General features: G+C 36.2%; 2 protein-coding genes across 2 annotated transcripts in view; both read left to right on the top strand.

Annotated features, from left to right (window-relative positions):
* The window catches only part of cdh6 (cadherin 6), a 224,831-nt gene that overhangs the window by 144,801 nt on the left and 60,820 nt on the right, over window positions 1-19,210 (top strand). The gene's annotated exons all lie outside the window — the stretch shown is intronic.
* LOC111584931 (actin-related protein 2/3 complex subunit 5-A-like) lies at window positions 7,835-16,361 on the top strand. The gene is made up of 4 exons (XM_023294290.3): window positions 7,835-8,080; window positions 12,000-12,072; window positions 15,023-15,199; window positions 15,725-16,361. The coding sequence occupies exons 1-4, from the start codon at window positions 7,941-7,943 to the stop codon at window positions 15,785-15,787; spliced, it is 453 nt and encodes a 150-aa protein (XP_023150058.1). The 5' UTR covers window positions 7,835-7,940; the 3' UTR covers window positions 15,788-16,361.

The following is a 19,210-nucleotide window of genomic DNA, read 5'->3' as shown; positions in this document are numbered from 1 at the left end:
AAATCATCATGAATTTTGGCGCAAAAAAAACCCACCTTACTATACTATGTCAAAAAAAATGCCATTTTTCAAACATGTTGTAAAAACATGCCATATGATGAAGTGATGCAAAGAAGGCCATGAAAAACATTCCAAAAAGGGTTTCCTTGAAAAAAAAATCATCATGAATTTTGGCGCAAAAAAACGCCTTACTATACTATGTCGAAAAAAAATGCAATTTTTCAAACATGTTGTAAAAACATGCCATGTGATAAAATAATGTAAAGGAGACTGTGAAAAACACTCCAGAAAGGTTTTCCTTGAAAAAAAAATCATCATGAATTTTGGCGCAAAAAAAACGCCTTACTATACTGTTGAAAAAAACGCAATTTTTCAAACATGTTGTAAAAACGTGCCATATGATGAAATAATGTAAAGGAGACTGTGAAAAACACTCCAGAAAGGTTTTCCTTGGAAAAAAAATCATCATGAATTTTGGCGCAAAAAAAACGCCTTACTATACTATGTCAAAAAAAATGCAATTTTTCAAACATGTTGTAAAAACATGCCATATGATGAAGTGATGCAAAGAAGGTCATGAAAAACATTCCAAAAAGGTTTTCCTTGAAAAAAAAATCATCATGAATTTTGGCGCAAAAAAACGCCTTACTATACTATGTCGAAAAAAAATGCAATTTTTCAAACATGTTGTAAAAACATGCCATATGATGAAGTGATGCAAAGAAGGCCATGAAAAACATTCCAGAAAGGTTTTCTGTGAAAAAAAATCATCATGAATTTAGGCGCAAAAAAAACGCCTTACTATACTATGTCGAAAAAAAAATGCAATTTTTCAAACATGTTGTAAAAACGTGCCATATGATGAAGTAATGTAAAGGAGGCTGTGAAAAACACTCCAGAAAGGTTTTCCTTGAAAAAAAAATCAACATGAATTTTGGCGCAAAAAAAACGCCTTACTATACTATGTCGAAAAAAAGTGTGATTTTTCAAACATGTTGTAAAAACGCACCATATGATGAAATAATGTAAAGGAGGGCATGAAAAACACTCCAGAAAGGTTTTCCTAGAAAAAAAAATCATCATGAATTTTGGCGCAAAAAAAAACGCCTTACTATACTATGTCGAAAAAAAATGCAATTTTTCAAACATGTTGTAAAATCATGCCATATGATGAAGTAATGCAAAGAAGGCTGTGAAAAACACTCCAGAAAGGTTTTCTTTGAAAAAAAAAATGAATTTTGGCGTAAAAAAACGCCTAACGATACTATGTGGAAAAACAATGCGATTTTTCAAACATGTTTTAAGAATGTGCCATATGATGAAATAATGTAAAGAAGGCTGTGAAAAACACTCCAGAAAGGTTTTCTGTGAAAAAAAAAATCATCATGAATTTTGGTGCAAAAAAAACACCTTACTATACTATGTCGAAAAAAAATGCAATTTTTCAAACATGTTGTAAAAACATGCCATATGATGAAGTAATGTAAAGAAGGCCGTGAAAAACACTCCAGAAAGGTTTTCTTTGAAAAAAAAATCATCATGAATTGTGGCGCAAAAAAAACGCCTTACTATACTATGTCGAAAAAAAATGCAATTTTTCAAACATGTTGTAAAAACGTGCCATATGATGAAATAATGTAAAGGAGACTGTGAAAAACACTCCAGAAAGGTTTTCCTTGAAAAAAAAATCATCATGAATTTTGGCGCCAAAAAAAAGGACTTACTATACTATGTCGAAAAAAAATGCAGTTTTTCAAACATGTTGTAAAAACATGCCATATGATGAAGTAATGTAAAGAAGGCCGTGAAAAACACTCCAGCAAGGTTTTCTTTGAAAAAAAAATCATAATGAATTTGGGCGCAAAAAAAACACCTTACTATACTATGTCGAAAAAAAATGCGATTTTTCAAACATACTGTAAAAACGCACCATATGATGAAATAATGTAAAGGAAGGAATAAAAAAACCCTCCAGAAAGGTTTTCTTAGAAAAAAAATCATCATGAATTTTGGCGCAAAAAAAACGCCTTACTATACTATGTCGAAAAAAATGCCATTTTTCAAACATGTTCTAAAAACGTGCCATATTATGAAATAATGTAAAGGAGACTGTGAAAAACACTCCAGAAAGGTTTTCCTTGAAAAAATAAATCATCATGAATTTTGGCGCCAAAAAAAGGCCTTACTATACTATGTCGAAAAAAAATGCAATTTTTCAAACATGGTGTAAAAACGTGCCATATGATGAAGTAATGTAAAGAAGGCCGTGAAAAACACTCCAGAAAGGTTTTCTTTGAAAAAAAAATCATAATGAATTTGGGCGCAAAAAAAACGCCTTACTATACTATGTCGAAAAAAAATGCGATTTTTCAAACATACTGTAAAAACGCACCATATGATGAAATAATGTAAAGGAGGGAATAAAAAAACCCTCCAGAAAGGTTTTCTTTGAAAAAAAATCATCATGAATTTTGGCGCAAAAAAAACGCCTTACTATACTATGTCGAAAAAAAATGCCATTTTTCAAACATGTTCTAAAAACATGCCATATTATGAAATAATGTAAAGGAGACTGTGAAAAACACTCCAGAAAGGTTTTCCTTGAAAAAAAAAAATCATCATGAATTTTGGCGCCAAAAAAAGGCCTTACTATACTATGTCGAAAAAAAATGCAATTTTTCAAACATGGTGTAAAAACGTGCCATATGATGAAGTAATGTAAAGAAGGTCGTGAAAAACACTCCAGAAAGGTTTTCTTTGAAAAAAAATGAATTTTGGCATAAAAAAACGCCTTACGATACTGTGTGGAAAAACAATGCGATTTTTCAAACATGTAAAAACGTGCCATATGATGAAATAATGTAAAGGAGGCTGTGAAAAAAACTCCAGAAAGGTTTTCCTTGAAAAAAAAATCATCATGAATTGTGGCGCAAAAAAAACGCCTTACTATACTATGTCGAAAAAAATGCAATTTTTCAAACATGTTGTAAAAACATGCCATATGATGAAATAATGTAAAGAAGGCCGTGAAAAACACTCCAGAAAGGTTTTCTTTGAAAAAAAATCAATGATCTTTGGCGCAAAAACAACGCCTTACTATCCTATGTCGAAAAAAAATGCAATTTTTTAAACATGTTGTAAAAACGCACCATATGATTAAATAATGTAAAGGAGTGCATAAAAAACACTCCAGAAAGGTTTTCTTTGAAAAAAAAATCATCATGAGTTTTGGCGCAAAAAAAACGCCTTACGATACTATGTCAAAAAAAATGCAATTTTTCAAACATGTTGTAAAAACATGCCATATGATGAAATAATGTAAAGGAGACTGTGAAAAACACTCCAGAAAGGTTTTCCTTGAAAAAAAAATCATCATGAATTTTGGCGCAAAAAAAACGCCTTACTATACTATGTCGAAAAAAAATGCAATTTTTCAAACATGTTGTAAAAACATGCCATATGATGAAGTGATGTAAAGAAGGGCGTGAAAAACATTCCAGAAAGGTTTTCTTTGAAAAAAAAATGAATTTTGGCGTAAAAAAACGCCTTACTATACTATGTGGAAAAAAAATGCGATTTTTCAAACATGTTGTAAAAACGTGCCATATGATTTAATAATGTCAAGGAGGCAGTAAAAAACACTCCAGAAAGGTTTTCCTTGAAAAAAAAAAAATCATCATGAATTTTGGCGCAAAAAAAAGCCTTACTATACTATGTCGAAAAAAAGTGCGATTTTTCAAACATGTTGTAAAAACGTGCCATATGATGAAATAATGTAAAGGAGGCCGTGAAAAACACTCCAGAAAGGTTTTCTGTGAAAAAAAAATCATCATGAATTTTGGCGCAAAAAAAACACCTTACTATACTGTCGAAAAAAAATGAGATTTTTCAAACATGTTGTAAAAGCATGCCATATGATGAAGTAATGTAAAGAAGGCCGTGAAAAACACTCCAGAAAGGTTTTCTTTTAAAAAAATCATCATGAATTTTGGCGCAAAAAAAAACGCCTTACTATACTATGTTGAAAAAAAATGCAATTTTTCAAACATGTTGTAAAAACATGCCATATGATGAAGTAATGTAAACAAGGCCATGAAAAACACTCCAGAAAGGTTTTCCTTGAAAAAAAAAAAGAATTTTGGCGTAAAAAAACGCCTTACGATACTATGTGGAAAAAAATGCAATTTTTCAAACATGTTGTAAAAACGTGCCATATGATTAAATGATGTAAAGGAGGCTGTGAAAAACACTCCAGAAAGGTTTTCTTTGAAAAAAAAATGAATTTTGGCGTAAAAAAACTTCTTACTATACTATGTCGAAAAAAAATGCAATTTTTCAAACATGTTGTAAAACCATGCCATATGATGAAATAATGTAAAGGAGGGCATGAAAAACACTCCAGAAAGGTTTTCCTTGAAAAAAAAATCATCATGAATTTTGGCGCAAAAAAAACGCCTTACTATACTATGTCGAAAAAAATACGATTTTTCAAACATGTTGTACAAACGCGCCATATGATTAAATAATGTAAAGGAGGGCGTGAAAACACTCCAGAAAGGTTTTCTTTGAAAAAAAATCATCATGAATTCTGGCGCAAAAAAAAAAACGCCTTACTATACTATGTCGAAAAAAAATTCAATTTTTCAAACATGTTGTAAAAACATGCCATATGATGAAGTAACGTAAAGAAGGCCGTGAAAAACACTCCAGAAAGGTTTTCTTTGAAAGAAGAACTTTCTTCAGGTTTAAACATCTATAGTGAGTTAATTTTAATGGCAGCTAATTATGTGCTTTTCTATTCAATTCAATTTTATTTATATAGCGCCAATTACAGTCAAATTGTGTCGAGACGCTTTACAGTACCCATATGCCTGAACCCCCAGAGCAGCCCTAAGGAGACAGTGGCAAGGAAAACACCCTTTTAACAGGGAAAAAAAACCTCGAGCAGAACCCGGCTCTAATGTGGGGGGACCCATCTGCTGCTGGCCGGGCGGGTTGAGAGGGACAGAAGAGGTAGAGAGGTAGAGATAGAGGAGTAGAGGTAGAGATAGAGGGATACAGATAGAGGGATGGAGGTAGAGGGGAAGAGGTAGAGGGAAAGAGATGGAGGGGTAGAGGTAGAGATAGAGGGATACAGATAGAGGGGTAGAGGTAGAGATAGAGAGGTGGGGGGTAGGACACAAGGACCATAAAACACAGCCACACATCTGAAGCATCCAGCATCCAGCTCTGGGACCAGGGACACTTGGAGAAAGGACACAGAAAGAAATAGAGTGAATGTAATGCAATAATGGTATATATAGTAAATACATAGGTAGTTTTCTGCAGGTTAAAAGCTGAGCTAATGTGCACAGTTTTGCTCTTTATATGACGATTATAGGTGGAAACAAAGCAGTTTGTGCTCAGAATTAATCTAGAATTTTTATCTTCAGCAGAAGTCCTCATAGATTTTCTCCTTGAAAATCACAATTTTTGAGAGTTTTTTCAGTTTTTCTGCCTAAATGCAAAAATGTATGCAGGAATGGTATTACTGTATAAACAATTTTTTAAATAAATGTTTTTAAGTGTGTTTTGTGAGTTTGAAGTGCTCCATCTATCTATCTATCTATCTATCTATGCTTTCATTAGATATTATCTTGACTTTAACAAAATAGGGGCAAATCTGTAAAATAACAGTTTGAAAATATATATTTACATTTTTTCTGTGTGCAATATACATCATTTTTCTTTCAAATGATGGCAAATATCTGCAAAATAACATTTTCTTTTGCTGATTTACAGTTTTTCCTCAGTCACTTTGGTTCATTTCTCAGATCAGAATTGAAATTCTCAAAACTCCTTGTTCAATCTTCACATCATTGTGTCACTAGTGCACATCAAAAAGCAGTTTCTCATTTCTTTGAACAAGTTGTAAATGTTTTGGTTCATCCATGAAATGATTCTGTCCAATTCTCTGCTGTTTCCTCCATTATCAGCTGCTTCTGTCCTGCTGATCTAAATGTATTCTAATGGGTCTCTGTTGAATAGTCTCACCCCCCACAACATTTAGGCATCAGTCTTTACATGCAGAATGGCTGAACAAGCTGTCAGAATATGTCAGGATATTTCTCCATATTTCCATTAGACTTTTTTTTACTAAATCTGTCCCGAGTTGGTAAATTGCTTCCAGGTGAATCTTAACTTTCTCTAAGAAGGGAAATGTGTGAAAGGTTAGAGTTTTCTGAAATCGCTCAAAGACTCAGGAGAAGATAGTCATGATGAGGATGAGAATTTGTGTCCAACAGACAGGAACGTCAGGAGATGTAGGAAGACTGGACTGGAATTCCTACAGCTGCATGTACAGTTTTCCCTCAGGAGATTGTCCTCTGTTCACATTTCTACTTTTGTTTTTTCTGTCTGCTGTGCAGTGCTGTTTTCCTTTCTGTATCACAATGATGTGGTCTGTCAACAAATTACAGTACAAATAGTAAAAGCATAAATGTGAATCTTGTCCAGTCTCTTGCAATCAATCTCCCACATGGACTAAGGTGGAACTTACAGTTTACAATAACTGTTATCAGAACTTTATCCATAGCTTAATCAGAACATCCCTCCAGAGAACACTGTTAGAATGACACCATGACTCAGCAATCTGACTGATCCACACAACGACACCAGGGCTGTTCATTCTGATCCACTGACATGTTCACTGACACATATTTACTGTGGAGAGATGAGCTGAGGATTTGGAGCAGAGACTGGCTTTTGCAGGTAATCCATGGTGTTTAATTATTTGTATGAATTGTTGTGAGAAATGTACTTCCTGTTCTGCAAATGTTGAGTGTTTCGAGAAACGTACCAAAGCAACTGAGAAAAACTGTAATACAGCAAATATTGTGTAATTTCATGGTCAAATGCTGTAAAAGAACAATCTACCATCTGTGGAAAATAGAGATTTTTGATAATATTTTAGCCTGTTTATTTATTAATAGTTTTGTTTAATATGTTTAGAAATTATCTGTAGTTGAAGAGTTGTGTTATTTCTGATAATTAGGCTGTATGGTTTTGGTTTTTTAATACTCTTGATTAAGTAAATCCATTTACAGTGCATTTTATGCAGAGAATCAAGGGACGATGTTCAAATCTTTAAAATATAACCCTTATGAGTGAAATAAAGTCAGAACTAGCTGTTGATCAATAGACAGAAGAAACACAAATGATCACAAAGAAATACAAAAAAAAGTAGAGGGATGCAAAATAACAAACGTGAAACACAACAATGAGAAAGAGAGAGATGAAACACCCACAAGTTACATGACAACATGCAGCCAAAGATGAGACAAAATAACCATAAAAATACACAGAAACAACCAAAGATGCAAAAGTGATCACAGAGATGCTCAAAATAAGCACAAAGACATCGAAAACAACCACAAAGAGATTTAAAAATGACCAAGTGACATTTAAAACAAAAAAATGAGACACAAAACTGACACCCAGACCACTCACTGGCAAAAAGGCACCGATAAAATGGAAAAATAAAAGGGAAAAAAAGAGAAAAGGGAAAAGCAAAGACAACATTTACCTTTATTCCTCTTTATATTTACACATTTATTTCCTCATTTTTTAACAGATACACATTTATTACCTTATTTTTGAATAGATTTATTTATTTATTCCTCCTTATATTTACACATTTATTACCTTATTTTTTAACAGATGTATATTTTATTGTGGCACTCCTGTGACTCCATAACTGTTTGCCAGAAGGTTAAAAAAAAAGAGGTGGGAGCTACACCCCGGTAGCTTGGTAGGGGGCGCTGCTGCGACGAAAGCGAGCACCGACCGTCTCCACATCCTGCAGCAGAGGAAGAAAGAGGAAGCGAGTGAAGCGGGAAGTAGGGCTGCGGAGGGAGAAGTCTGCTGGTTTTATCTTTACTTTTCTCCTCCTCGGCTCCAGAATGTCTAAAAACACCGTGTCCGACCGCTTCAGGAAGGTGGACGTAGATGAATACGACGAGAACAAGTTCGTGGACGAGGAGGACGGAGGAGAGAACCAGGGAGGACCGGACGAGGCAGAGGTGGACGGTTTGCTCCGACAATATCCTTCCGCTACCGGGGGACCGGAGGGACTGGGGGCTCGGGAGAGGCCTGGAGGGGTTGTAGCTTCTCTGTTTCTCTGTTTACGGCTATAAATTCAGAATATGTCACATTGCTGCCGTTAAAATAACACATGAGCGGCAGATACGTGGCGCATTTCATATTTATTTTTCTGCTAGTTTTCGTCAAAAATGGTTTCCGGGTTTCAGACTCAGCAGGAGGGTGTGGTCCCCTCACATATTTCAGTCCAGAAAATGGGTATTTTACCACCTTTTTTCCTCTTTATTTGCTCCAGTGTTTTGTCAGAGTGGTGCCAGGTTAGTTTACTTTAAAGATTTGGCATTAGCTGTCATGAATAATTAGCTCAGGTGTCAAAAAGTGATAAAACCACAAGCTGTCGGTGGGTTTGAGGCCTGCAGTCATGTCTACAACAGGGCTGCAAAACTAACGATTGCATTCATTTTCTATCATTTTCTCCGTCAATTGATCAGTAATTTGGTTTATAAGTCTTCAGGAAATGGTGTGAAATGTCAGTAATTTCCCAAATTCAAAAGATGGCAAATTTCTTGTTTTGTCCACAAAGATTTTCCGTTTAATGTAACAGAGGAGGGGAAAATGAAAATATTCACATTTAACCCTCCCGTTGTCCTCATTTACAGGCACCAAAAAATATTGTTTCCTTGTCTGAAAAAAATCCAAAAATTCAGCCAAAAAGATCCCCAAATTTCTGAAAATTTGCAAAACCTTCAGGAAGAAAATTCCAATAATTCCTTCAAAGTTTTATTTTTAAAAATCCCCCAAATTTGGCAAGAAAATTCTTATAAATATTTACCAAAAATGAGTGAAAATCTTTCAAAAAATCCTAAAAATATCTAAAGTGATTCCACATCTATCAGTAGCACTTCTAATATTTTATATAAGAACATTCACATAAAAATCTACCAAAATCCAGTGAAATTCACATTTCATGTTCTTAAGAAACATTTTTAACATTTCTTTTTTCCACCAAAAAATGTTCAGAGATTTCCCATAAATGTTGAAAATGTGGACATCAGAAGTTTCACTGTGAAAATATATATATTTTTCCATGTTTTCAAACTTTAAAACAGGTCAATTTTGACCCGCAGGAGGACACGAGGGTTAAGAAGCTGTAATTAAGACGTTTTGGCCTTTTTATGACAAAAAGATGACTCCTGTCAGTAAACTCATTATCAGAATAATTGGTGATTGATTGAATAGCTGATAACTAATCGATCAGTCATTGGAGCTGTGGTCTTTTACTTCAGTCAAACGGTCACAACATGCTAATAAACACAACTTTTTGTGACCAAAAACATGTTTGCAGTTTAATCAGACGTGATATTTGAGATGATTACAGGTAAAGACATGGTGTTATTTCTGATAGTCTGTGTGTTTTTGTTTAATATCTTTGATTAAATCCTATTTAACAGGATTTCCAATGCATTTTAAACATCAGGGAATCAAGGGATGATGTTTTTACTGTCGTATGAGCTCTAATCTTTAAAATATAATCCTTATGAATGAAATCAAGTCAGAACTAGCTGTTGATGAACACTTTTATTTCATCTTTATTATCTAATATAAAGTCAGTTTTGTCATGTTTATGCAGCCTTTCATGTCGCAGTGGAGAAATAATTAAGTTCTCCTGAGGTTTCCGATCACAGAAAACAAAGAAAGGAGTACATTTTCTCCCCTGAGAAGCTGGAATGAGTGGTGTTTTGATTTAATATTTGAATAAATTATCAAAATTGTTGCCCTAATATTCTAAATCAGGGGTCGGGAACCTTTTTGGCTGAGACAGCCATGAAAGCCACATATTTTAAAATAAATTTCCGTGAGAGCCATATAATATTTTTTAATCACTGAATACAACTAAATGCGTGTATTTTAAAGTAAGACCAACAATTTCAAAGCATAACAAGAGAAGCACTCAGAGAGCGCAGCACTCCGCCAAGACTGTTCGTTCTTCAATTTGAGTATTCGGAAATCACGGCAACATAGAATCTAGCCATTTAATATAGATCGACCCACAAACTAAACAAATAAAAAAAAAACTTGCGTGAGCACTCATGTGTTGTACATGCCTACGTTATGTACAAATACCGAACTGCGTGACCGAAATACGGAGTGGGTCGAGTGAATTGATGCAGGTAAATGAAACAGCGTTCACTTGTTGTCATGGTTACGGTACCGCCGTGCCGGCCGCTTTATCTCACAATGGGAAATCCTTAACAAATCTGTGGATCCAGACTATAAGCTGCATCACTGCCAAAATTTAATAAGGTGGTCCTTGTGTCATTTCTGACCTTCCCTGAAAATTTCATCCTAATCCCTTAGTTTGAGTAATGTTGCACACGGACAGACAGATTGTCAGAGATATTACTCCGCCACGTTCCCTGGCGGAGTAATATCTCTCTGAATTTATTCTTTTTAATAACGCTGTTATACTGAAGCTAACCAAAAAATAAATAAAATACTTCTCACCATTAATGCGACTTCTGGTGCTGCATGGTTTTGCTGATGGCTTTGTAGTCTGGTTGATACGCGGTGAAGTTAAGCTTCATGCAGGCGTGGAGGCTTCCATCCGTTAAACGTGATCGTAGGTTGGTCTTAATGTCTTTTAGATGCGAGAACGACTGCTCACATGTATACGTAGAGCCAAACATGGTCAAAACAGCAAGACTTTCCTCACGCAGTGTGTCACCGGCAGCATACCTGGTAATCACGCTGAACTGGGATAAATGGCTGACGTCTGTTGACTCATTCAAAGCGAGGGAAAAGTATGGCGCTGCATTTATGTCCTTCACTTGTGATTCCTCCACTTGATTTGCCATCATTATGCTACGATCGTGAACAGTTTTTGCTGACAGAGGCATATCTTTTATTCGTTTGTTTATCTTGTCTTTAACCGAAAAGTCGTCAAAAAGTTCATTGGACGCTTCAAGCATGAATGTTTCGGCATACTCGCCATCTGTGAATGGCTTTCCGTTCCTCGCTGTAGCTAAAGCACCAGCAAAGCTAGCCGAATTCCAGTCACCTCGTCTGGTCCATACACGGAGTTGCTGCTGGCTAGCTTGTACTCTGCACAGTAGCTCTTGGCATGCCTTCTTCCTGCTGTCCCCCCGCTGGATATTTCCACGTAAATGTAGCATGGCGTGTGTCGAAGTACCACTTTATTTTTGACCGTTTCATCGATGAAATTTTATCATTGCATATTAGACACACCGCAGAACCAGCTCTCTCCACAAAGGCGAATTCTTCTGTCCATTCCTGCTGAAATGTACGGTATTCCTCATCTTTTTTTCTTTTCGCCATCTTCTTCGGCAAAACAGTTTGCCCAGCTAGCTGACTATTTGATAAAAGGAGGGACGTTTACTTCTTGACCTCACAACGACCCGGGTAGGCTACCGCATTATCCAATAAAAATTGAGTTTTGGTGTCACACCCGCCTGTACCCCGAAGGACAGCTGGGATTGGCTCCAGCCACCTGCAACTCTGAACAGGAGCCGTAAAAAATGGATGGATGGATTAAAATGCATGAGAATATTTTACATTTTAAACGTTATTTTTTACACAGTGATTTCTGTAATGTTTTACTTTAAAATGTCAGCAGAATTATTCATTACTTACCGTGTTAAGAAATGTCAGCTAATATTATCTGCAAGCCAGATGCAGTCATCAAAAGAGCCACATCTGGCTCATGAGCCATAGGTTGCAGACCCCTGTTCTAAATGATCTTCTCATCTCTAGAGAGCTGGTTAGTTTCTGTATTGGAGGTTAATCTGATGCTGTAATCACACGTTCCTTCATTCTGCAGCATTTTCTGTTTATCTTCAGCTGAAACAGGAAACCTGGTCGTATCTCTGTCCTCTGTTTGTTCCTTGACTGCTGTTCTTTAAGGGGAACATGAACGGAGCTCTACATGCCGTCCTGAAGAACCCTCCGATCAACACCAAGAACCAGAACGCCAAGGTGTTTTCCTTTAATACGCCGATGCTCCTCACTTTCTGTGTTTCACCAGGTTCATAGTTTCAAACATAAATAAGTAATCTGGAGAGTTTTTGCTTGGAAGGTCATTATTTTTTATAATGAGTAGGATGAAGAGTGGCAGTCCAGCTGTGGTGATAGAAAACAGACAGTTAAAAGGTAAAAACAGAAACTCCTTCAGCTGATTAAAGTCATTCAAGAAAGTCCTGTTCATATGAAGACCTCAGAAAGACAAACGTAGAAGCTGCTGGATTCAGTCAGAACCGTTTAATCAGATTTCATCCAATATAACAGGAGGCGTTCTACTCTTGCTGATATGTTGTTTTAGATCTTTTCTTTTTTTTTTTTTGTTAAAGGCTTTTAACCCTCGTGTCGTCCTGCAGGTCAAATTAACCCGTTTTAAAGTTTGAAAATGTGGAGAAAAATATATATTTTCACAGTGAAACTTTTGATGTCCACATTTTCAACATTTTTGGGAAATCTTTGAACATTTTTTGGTGGAAAAATAGAAATGTTAAAAATGTTTTTTAAGAACATTCACATTTTTTGTGTGAATGTTCTTAAAGAAAATATTAGAAGTTTCACTGATATATATATATGGAATCAATTTAGATATTTTTAGGATTTTTTTTGGAAGATTTTTACTGATTTTTTTTTTGGAAATATTTAGAAGAATATTCTTTTGTTGCCAAATTTGGGGGATTTTTTCTCAATAAAACCTTTAGGGGAAACTTTTAAGGAATTATTGGAATTTTCTTCCTGAAAGTTTTGCAAATTTTTATAAATTTGGGGATTTTTTTGCAGAATTTTTGGATTTTTTTCAGACAAGGAAACAATATTTTTTTGTGCCGTAAATGAGGACAACAGGAGGGTTAAAGTAGTTTTAATGTATTTTTTCTCATCTACTCACATCCACTCCTCACACATTTTTACTGATTTATTTTCCTTAACCTGATTTCATTTATTTGCTTGTCTTTTGTCACTTTTTCTTGCTTGTCTTTTGTCACTTTTTCTTGCTTGCTTTTTACCTGTATTTCTTTCTTAATTTCTCTATTTTTTCATGTCCATGTTTTATTTTTTTACCTTAACTGTCTTCCGCCATCAATTTTTAGAATGTGTTTTTTTCAGCCCTTTATTTTATTTACTAATAATTTATACTTATTTATGTATTTATTTAGTCATTTTTCTGTCTTTATACTCCTCTCTTTCAATAATATCTTTATTTTACATTACTGGTACATGTTACTATGTGCAGATGGATGTTTTTTGTTATTATGCTGTCATTCTCCTGGCTTCAATGTTTTAAAGAGGAATGAATCCTGGTTGTGTTAAATAACATGTACAGCGGTGGAAAAAAGCCATAAAAACTTAAAATTGATTGATTCCATAAAAATGAGAAATTTTGAATATTGGGTCTAAACAAAAGCAAATCGTTTGTGTTTGTGTCTGTCTGATGCAGCCACAGCTTTTGAAGCACAAAAAAAGATTTTTCTACAAATATTTCATGATAATATTTGAGATTGTGTAAAATTTCAAGGGTGTCTGAAAACCTTTTTCCACCGCTGCATATCTGAAAAAGTTAAAATAACAACAAATACAAAAAACCCCAGTCTCCCATGAAAACATTTAAAGTTCATTCTAATTCAAGGTGAGGTTTCCCCAGTGTTTGGTTTTCTGAGGAGTGTTCCAGGTATTAATGTGTGATCAGCTTTTAAAAGCTTCAACTAAGGAAGGAAGTACCGTATTTTTCGGACTATAAGTCGCATTTTTTGGGGGGAAATTTATTTTACAAAGTCCGAGACCAAGAACAGACATTTCATCTTGAAAGTCAAGTTCTAATAATAACAATAGAATAAAGAACAACAGGCTGGATAGGTGTACGGTATGTTAACGTAACAAATTAAGTTATTCAGATACACCATAGCATAAAGAACAAACTGGACAGGTGTCTGGTATGTTAACATATTAACACTTATTCAGCTACACTATAGCAAAAACAACATAACAGGGAGGATGAATAGGAGGAATAAAAATAACAAAGTCACGAGTCCAAAAAGCAAGATACCGTTAATGTAGGATTACGTTACTTTTAACCGAAAACTCAGTAATGAAAGTAACGCTATCCTATAATAAGAAACGACAAAATGAACATAATCCAAAGCTACTGTTAAGCATATTCACCAAACTCTCGATCTCACTCCAAACCACTAAATCCATTCAGTTCTTCATCCTCAGTGTCATTTCTGAACAACTCCGCCAACTCCAGAGGAAGATGAAGTGCCGCTTCCTCTTCTGCGTGGCTGTTGTCAGACTCGGCATCAGTTCCAATGAATCCGGCTTTTCTGAATCCCGACAGGATGATTTAGGTTGTCGCTGAAGTCCAGCTTGGTCGATCCATCCAAGGACCTGCAGGAAAGTTGCATGGCACATCCTCCTGGTTGCCATGAAGTAATGTTTACTCCTGGGTCATGTCGGTCAGTGTGAAATAACATTGAAGAACGTGAAATTATATATTTTAATATATACAAGTCACACCTGAGTATAAGTGGCAGGACCAGTCAAACTATGAAAAAAAGTGCGACATATAATCTGGAAAACACGGTACTTTAAAGACAAAGAGGAAGAAAGAAAGACGTCAGTTTTATTTTGGGTGTTCTGCTCATTTATCAAAGTCAGTGTTCCAGCGTGGAAATACGGAAGTTCCTCAGTTTTTATCACTGAAGAGTTTTCTTTACATCTCTTCATAACTTCTGGAGCTCAGAATATCACAAGATTTCTGCTTCACACAGTTCATACTTTTCTAATTTGAAGTCCCCTGTAAATTAGGTGCATTGATGGTCCACTGACAGATACTGGAGCTCACTGTCTCTTATCTGTGGCTAAAATGAGCTTTCTGTTGTCTGACGGACGTTTTTCTCCCTGCATGATTGTTTAGGAGCGAGCAGAGCTTCTGGTGGTCAAAGTGCTGAGCAGTTTTAAGAGCAGCGACATTGAGAAAGCCGTGGGCTCGCTGGACAAAGCGGGAGTGGACCTGCTGATGAAATACATCTACAGAGGCTTCGAGAAGCCGTCCGACAACAGCAGCGCCGTCCTGCTGCAGTGGCACGAAAAGGTACGAGCGACCATGCACCCCACAACAACAGGCCACTGAACTTTTTAATCTTTATGATGTCCTAAATGAGACTCAGAGTGGTAAAATAACTCATTCCCACTGTCATTTTTTACTTTACCCAGAAATGTGATTTGAAAATTGACACAGCTATTGGAGCCATTTCACTCATGACAATCACGTTATACATTATATACATACATTCACATAAAAATCAACCAAAATCCAGTGAAATTCGCTGGATTTTGGTTAATTTTTTTGTAAATGTTCTTAAGAAACATTTTTAACATTTATTTTTTTTCCAAAAAAATTTTCAAAGATTTCTCAAAAATGTTGAAAATGTGGACATCAGAAGTTTCACTGTGAAAATACTTTTTTCCCCCACATTTTCAAACTTTAAAACGGGTCAATTTTGACTCGCAGGACGACACGAGGGTTAAAATGGCATTAAAAAGCATTAATTTTGACTGACTGTTAATGGATCTGTTGTGTTTATGTGCTATTCTATTCCATTCCATTCCATTCCAGGCTCTGGCGGTGGGAGGAGTCGGCTCTATCGTCAGAGTCCTGACTGCCAGGAAGACGGTGTGAAGCTCCCAGAACCTGCAGAGTCCAGCTGTTAGCAGACATCAGATTCTGTTGGTTGACTTTTATTTTTGTAGCGGAGCTGATCGTCTTCCTGATGCACTTCTTTCCTCCTCTTTGTTTTTTTTTTTCTTCCCCTGCATTCGCTCTTTTCTCCTCTGGGATGTGGGAGTGCTGGCGGACCGGCAGGGAGATGCTGGCACCTCTAACTGCCTTCGCTGGCTGGCCTCAAAGCAGAAACACAAAGCAGCTCCTTTGCTTCTTCAGACTGCTTCCCAGCTGCTCTGCTCCTCCCCCTCCTCCTGCTTCTCCTTCCTCCTCTCTGGAGACTTTGACTCATCCAGGTTGAGGAAATGGAAAAGATGGATGGACTGTCACTGACTGGTGTTCTTTCCTTTGCCTTTTGCTGGGAGTGGATTTATTTTGACCCAAACCGTTCTAACTTTCTGAACATGTTTGTTCATTGACTCTTTATTTTTTCTACTTATATGCTGTTTTGTTGAGCCTGATTTCCAGGTTTTACTGCTTCTATTGATTCTTTTTGTATCTGAAACGAGAAGAATAAAATGCTGAACCTGAACACTGACTTATTAATGTTAACATGCTGGTTAGCATTGTACTGAAACCTGTCATCTTTCAAACGGTCTCTAAGGAATCTTCATGTTGTTTCATCATTATTTCTGCAGACAAATGTGTCCAAACTATTCAGCAACTCTATATAAACACAGCAGTGTTACCATGACAACCTAACCCAGTCTTATCCAGTCTAACTTCAATTTCATGTTAAATTTTTGTTCTTTAATCAGTTCATGAACCCTCGTGTTGTCTTCACATCTCTGACCCGCCTCGTCTGAGCCTCTAAAATAGAGCAGCTTCACTGGATTTTCAACCAAAACTCTATTTTACATGAAGAACCAACCTGTCCTGCATCACGTCACACATGTTGTTTTCTATTCTAAAGTAGAGGTTTATCATCACTATTATTGCTGCTAAAGGTGCTGCCCAGGTGTGAACATTGTTTAGCTAGAGATAGTACTTCAACATCCTAAGAAAGCTGCACTCATGGAATTTCACGTTGATTAAAGGTCATTTAGGGGCTTTTCTGTGCTGTTAGACATTGTGGCTGGCTCCTTTTAGACTCATGAGGGTTCAGAAAATGAGTTGATATGAAATGTAGATTTGAAGTTACTTTCTATTACACCACTGAAAATACTGTTATCTCCTGTTTGGTGCTTCTGATGAGACGGACAACAAGTTCCTCTGAACACAGATTCAGGTTTATTGTCCAAACAGAGAAAAAAAAGCAGTATACAGTTTCCACATCAGACTCTCTGGTACCAAACACAAGACGGAGCTCTGACTCCCATCACAGCAAATGTGTCGCTTTCTCTTTCCTAAAACCTAGAAAACCCACCTGGGATGTACGACCAGGTGGCACGTTATCAACAAAAACTCATCAAAGATACTCATTTATCGAGGCCATGACAACAGAACAAGAGCTGCCTGCTGATGAGAGCTCAAGAATAAATATTAACATCTATTAATCTGCCATTTTTCTCAATTAATGCACTGATTTTGTAGATAAAAAGTCAGAATTTAGTTTAAAAATGTCATCTATAAATTTTCCAGAGCCTGAGGTGCTTGAAAAACAAAAAGTTTTCAGTTTCTAGCTGCATTTTCACCAATTTAAACTGAGAAATTCCAAACTGGAAGCAGGAAAATTGTAATTGCATCTATGGACGCCCAAATCTGCCAGTTAACTGTGATTTTTATTTTAGATTTTTAAAAATTATGTACAGGATAAATCAAAATTTGGCTTTTTATATCTCAGAATTTTGACTTTCTAAGTTGAATTTTATTTTGACTTTCTAATCTCAAAAAAAATATTTAGTAAGTCAGAATCTAATCATAAAATCAACTTCTACTGCAGCAAATATGAATCTACATGTTCTTTTCATTCCCAGTGTCGGTTTTTACGAATCAAAATATCAAATAGAGACGCTACATCATAAACCCACTGCAAAATATCAAACTTTCGTTTGACAAAAAAAGGAAAAAAAGCTTCCAGGTTTCGCTGTCAGTAAAACGTCCTTTCCAACCTTTAAAAAACAAAAACGTACAGTTGTGTAACAGCAGTGAGAACGAGTCCATGAGTGCAGATGCAGAAAAACACTCATCCATTCACTCAGATCAGTGGAGCCCCCTAGTGGCCGTTAGCAGCCATCGCACTCTGCAGTTCTGCTCATACTGACAAACTTTACATTTCTCTGCCACAGTTTAAAAAAACAAACTGGTTCATCATCATTTCCCACAGACAGAAAGTCCAGTTAAAAAGATCACGTATGTAAATGTTTGCGGATCTTCGAGGTGCGATGACAAATCAGCTGCAGAAGGAAAGAAGGCGGCAAAAAGGGTCAAAGGAACATTTGTGGTTTCACATTCACTCGGAAGGTTTCACTAATTTCTCTGGAGTTTCTGCTCGTTTGACATTCAGACTCTGAAGTTAACCCTCATGTCGTCCTGCGGGTCAAACTGATCCGTTTTAAAGTTTGAAAATGTGGGAAAATATATATATTTTCACAGTGAAACTTCTGATGTCCAGAAAATATTAGAAGTTTTACTGATATATATGGAATCACTTTAGATATTTTTAGGATTTTTTGGAAGATTTTTACAAATTTTTTGAAAATATAAAGAATTTTCTTGCCAAATTTGGGGGATTTTTTTAAAAATGAAACTTTTACGGGAAACTTTTAAGGAATTATTGGAATTTTCTTCCTGAATGTTTTGCAAATTTTCAGAAATTTGGGGAATTTTTCTGCATTTTTTTGGATTTTTTCAGACAAGGAAACAATATTTTTTGGTGCCTGTAATTGAGGACAAAAGGAGGGTTAAGCTCCATAGAGAATAAAACATTTATCCAAACCCTCGCTTAGAAAACACCCAGTTTAATGAAAGATGGTGAATACTGGAATGGTCAGACTGTCTATGGTGCTGCAAAAAATAACAATACATCCCCTCCCTCCCCTCAAAACCCTCCTGCATTCACACACAGCGCTTCCTCTCCAGGTTACAAAAGACGTTTATAAAAGGACGAGCTGAAGAGAGCAGCCACAGACATCAGAGGACAGTTTGTTCCTACAGGCAACAGATCAACACAACAGCTTCCAGATTCTCCGAGTCCTGGCTCCCTCCACTCTGCTCTGCAAACTACAGGAGTCCTGCTGTTCATTGGATATGCCTGCACCGTCCACCGCTGCTCAAAGCCCCTCAGTGAGACGAAACATCCACACCATCAGCTGTGTTCCACTGCAGGAACTTTAAGAACCTTTGAGCACATTCAGGCTGCAGGACGTCTTTCAGGTAAGAAATGTTCCTACTTCAGGATAAATCAATCCGAGACGCACCGGAAACCTGCTGACTGGTTAC

This window comes from Amphiprion ocellaris, chromosome 10 (assembly GCF_022539595.1).
Source record: "Amphiprion ocellaris isolate individual 3 ecotype Okinawa chromosome 10, ASM2253959v1, whole genome shotgun sequence".
NCBI lineage: Eukaryota > Metazoa > Chordata > Actinopteri > Pomacentridae > Amphiprion > Amphiprion ocellaris.
The sequence above is the reverse complement of the archived record's forward strand: the minus strand, read 5'-3'. Positions and strand labels throughout refer to the sequence as shown.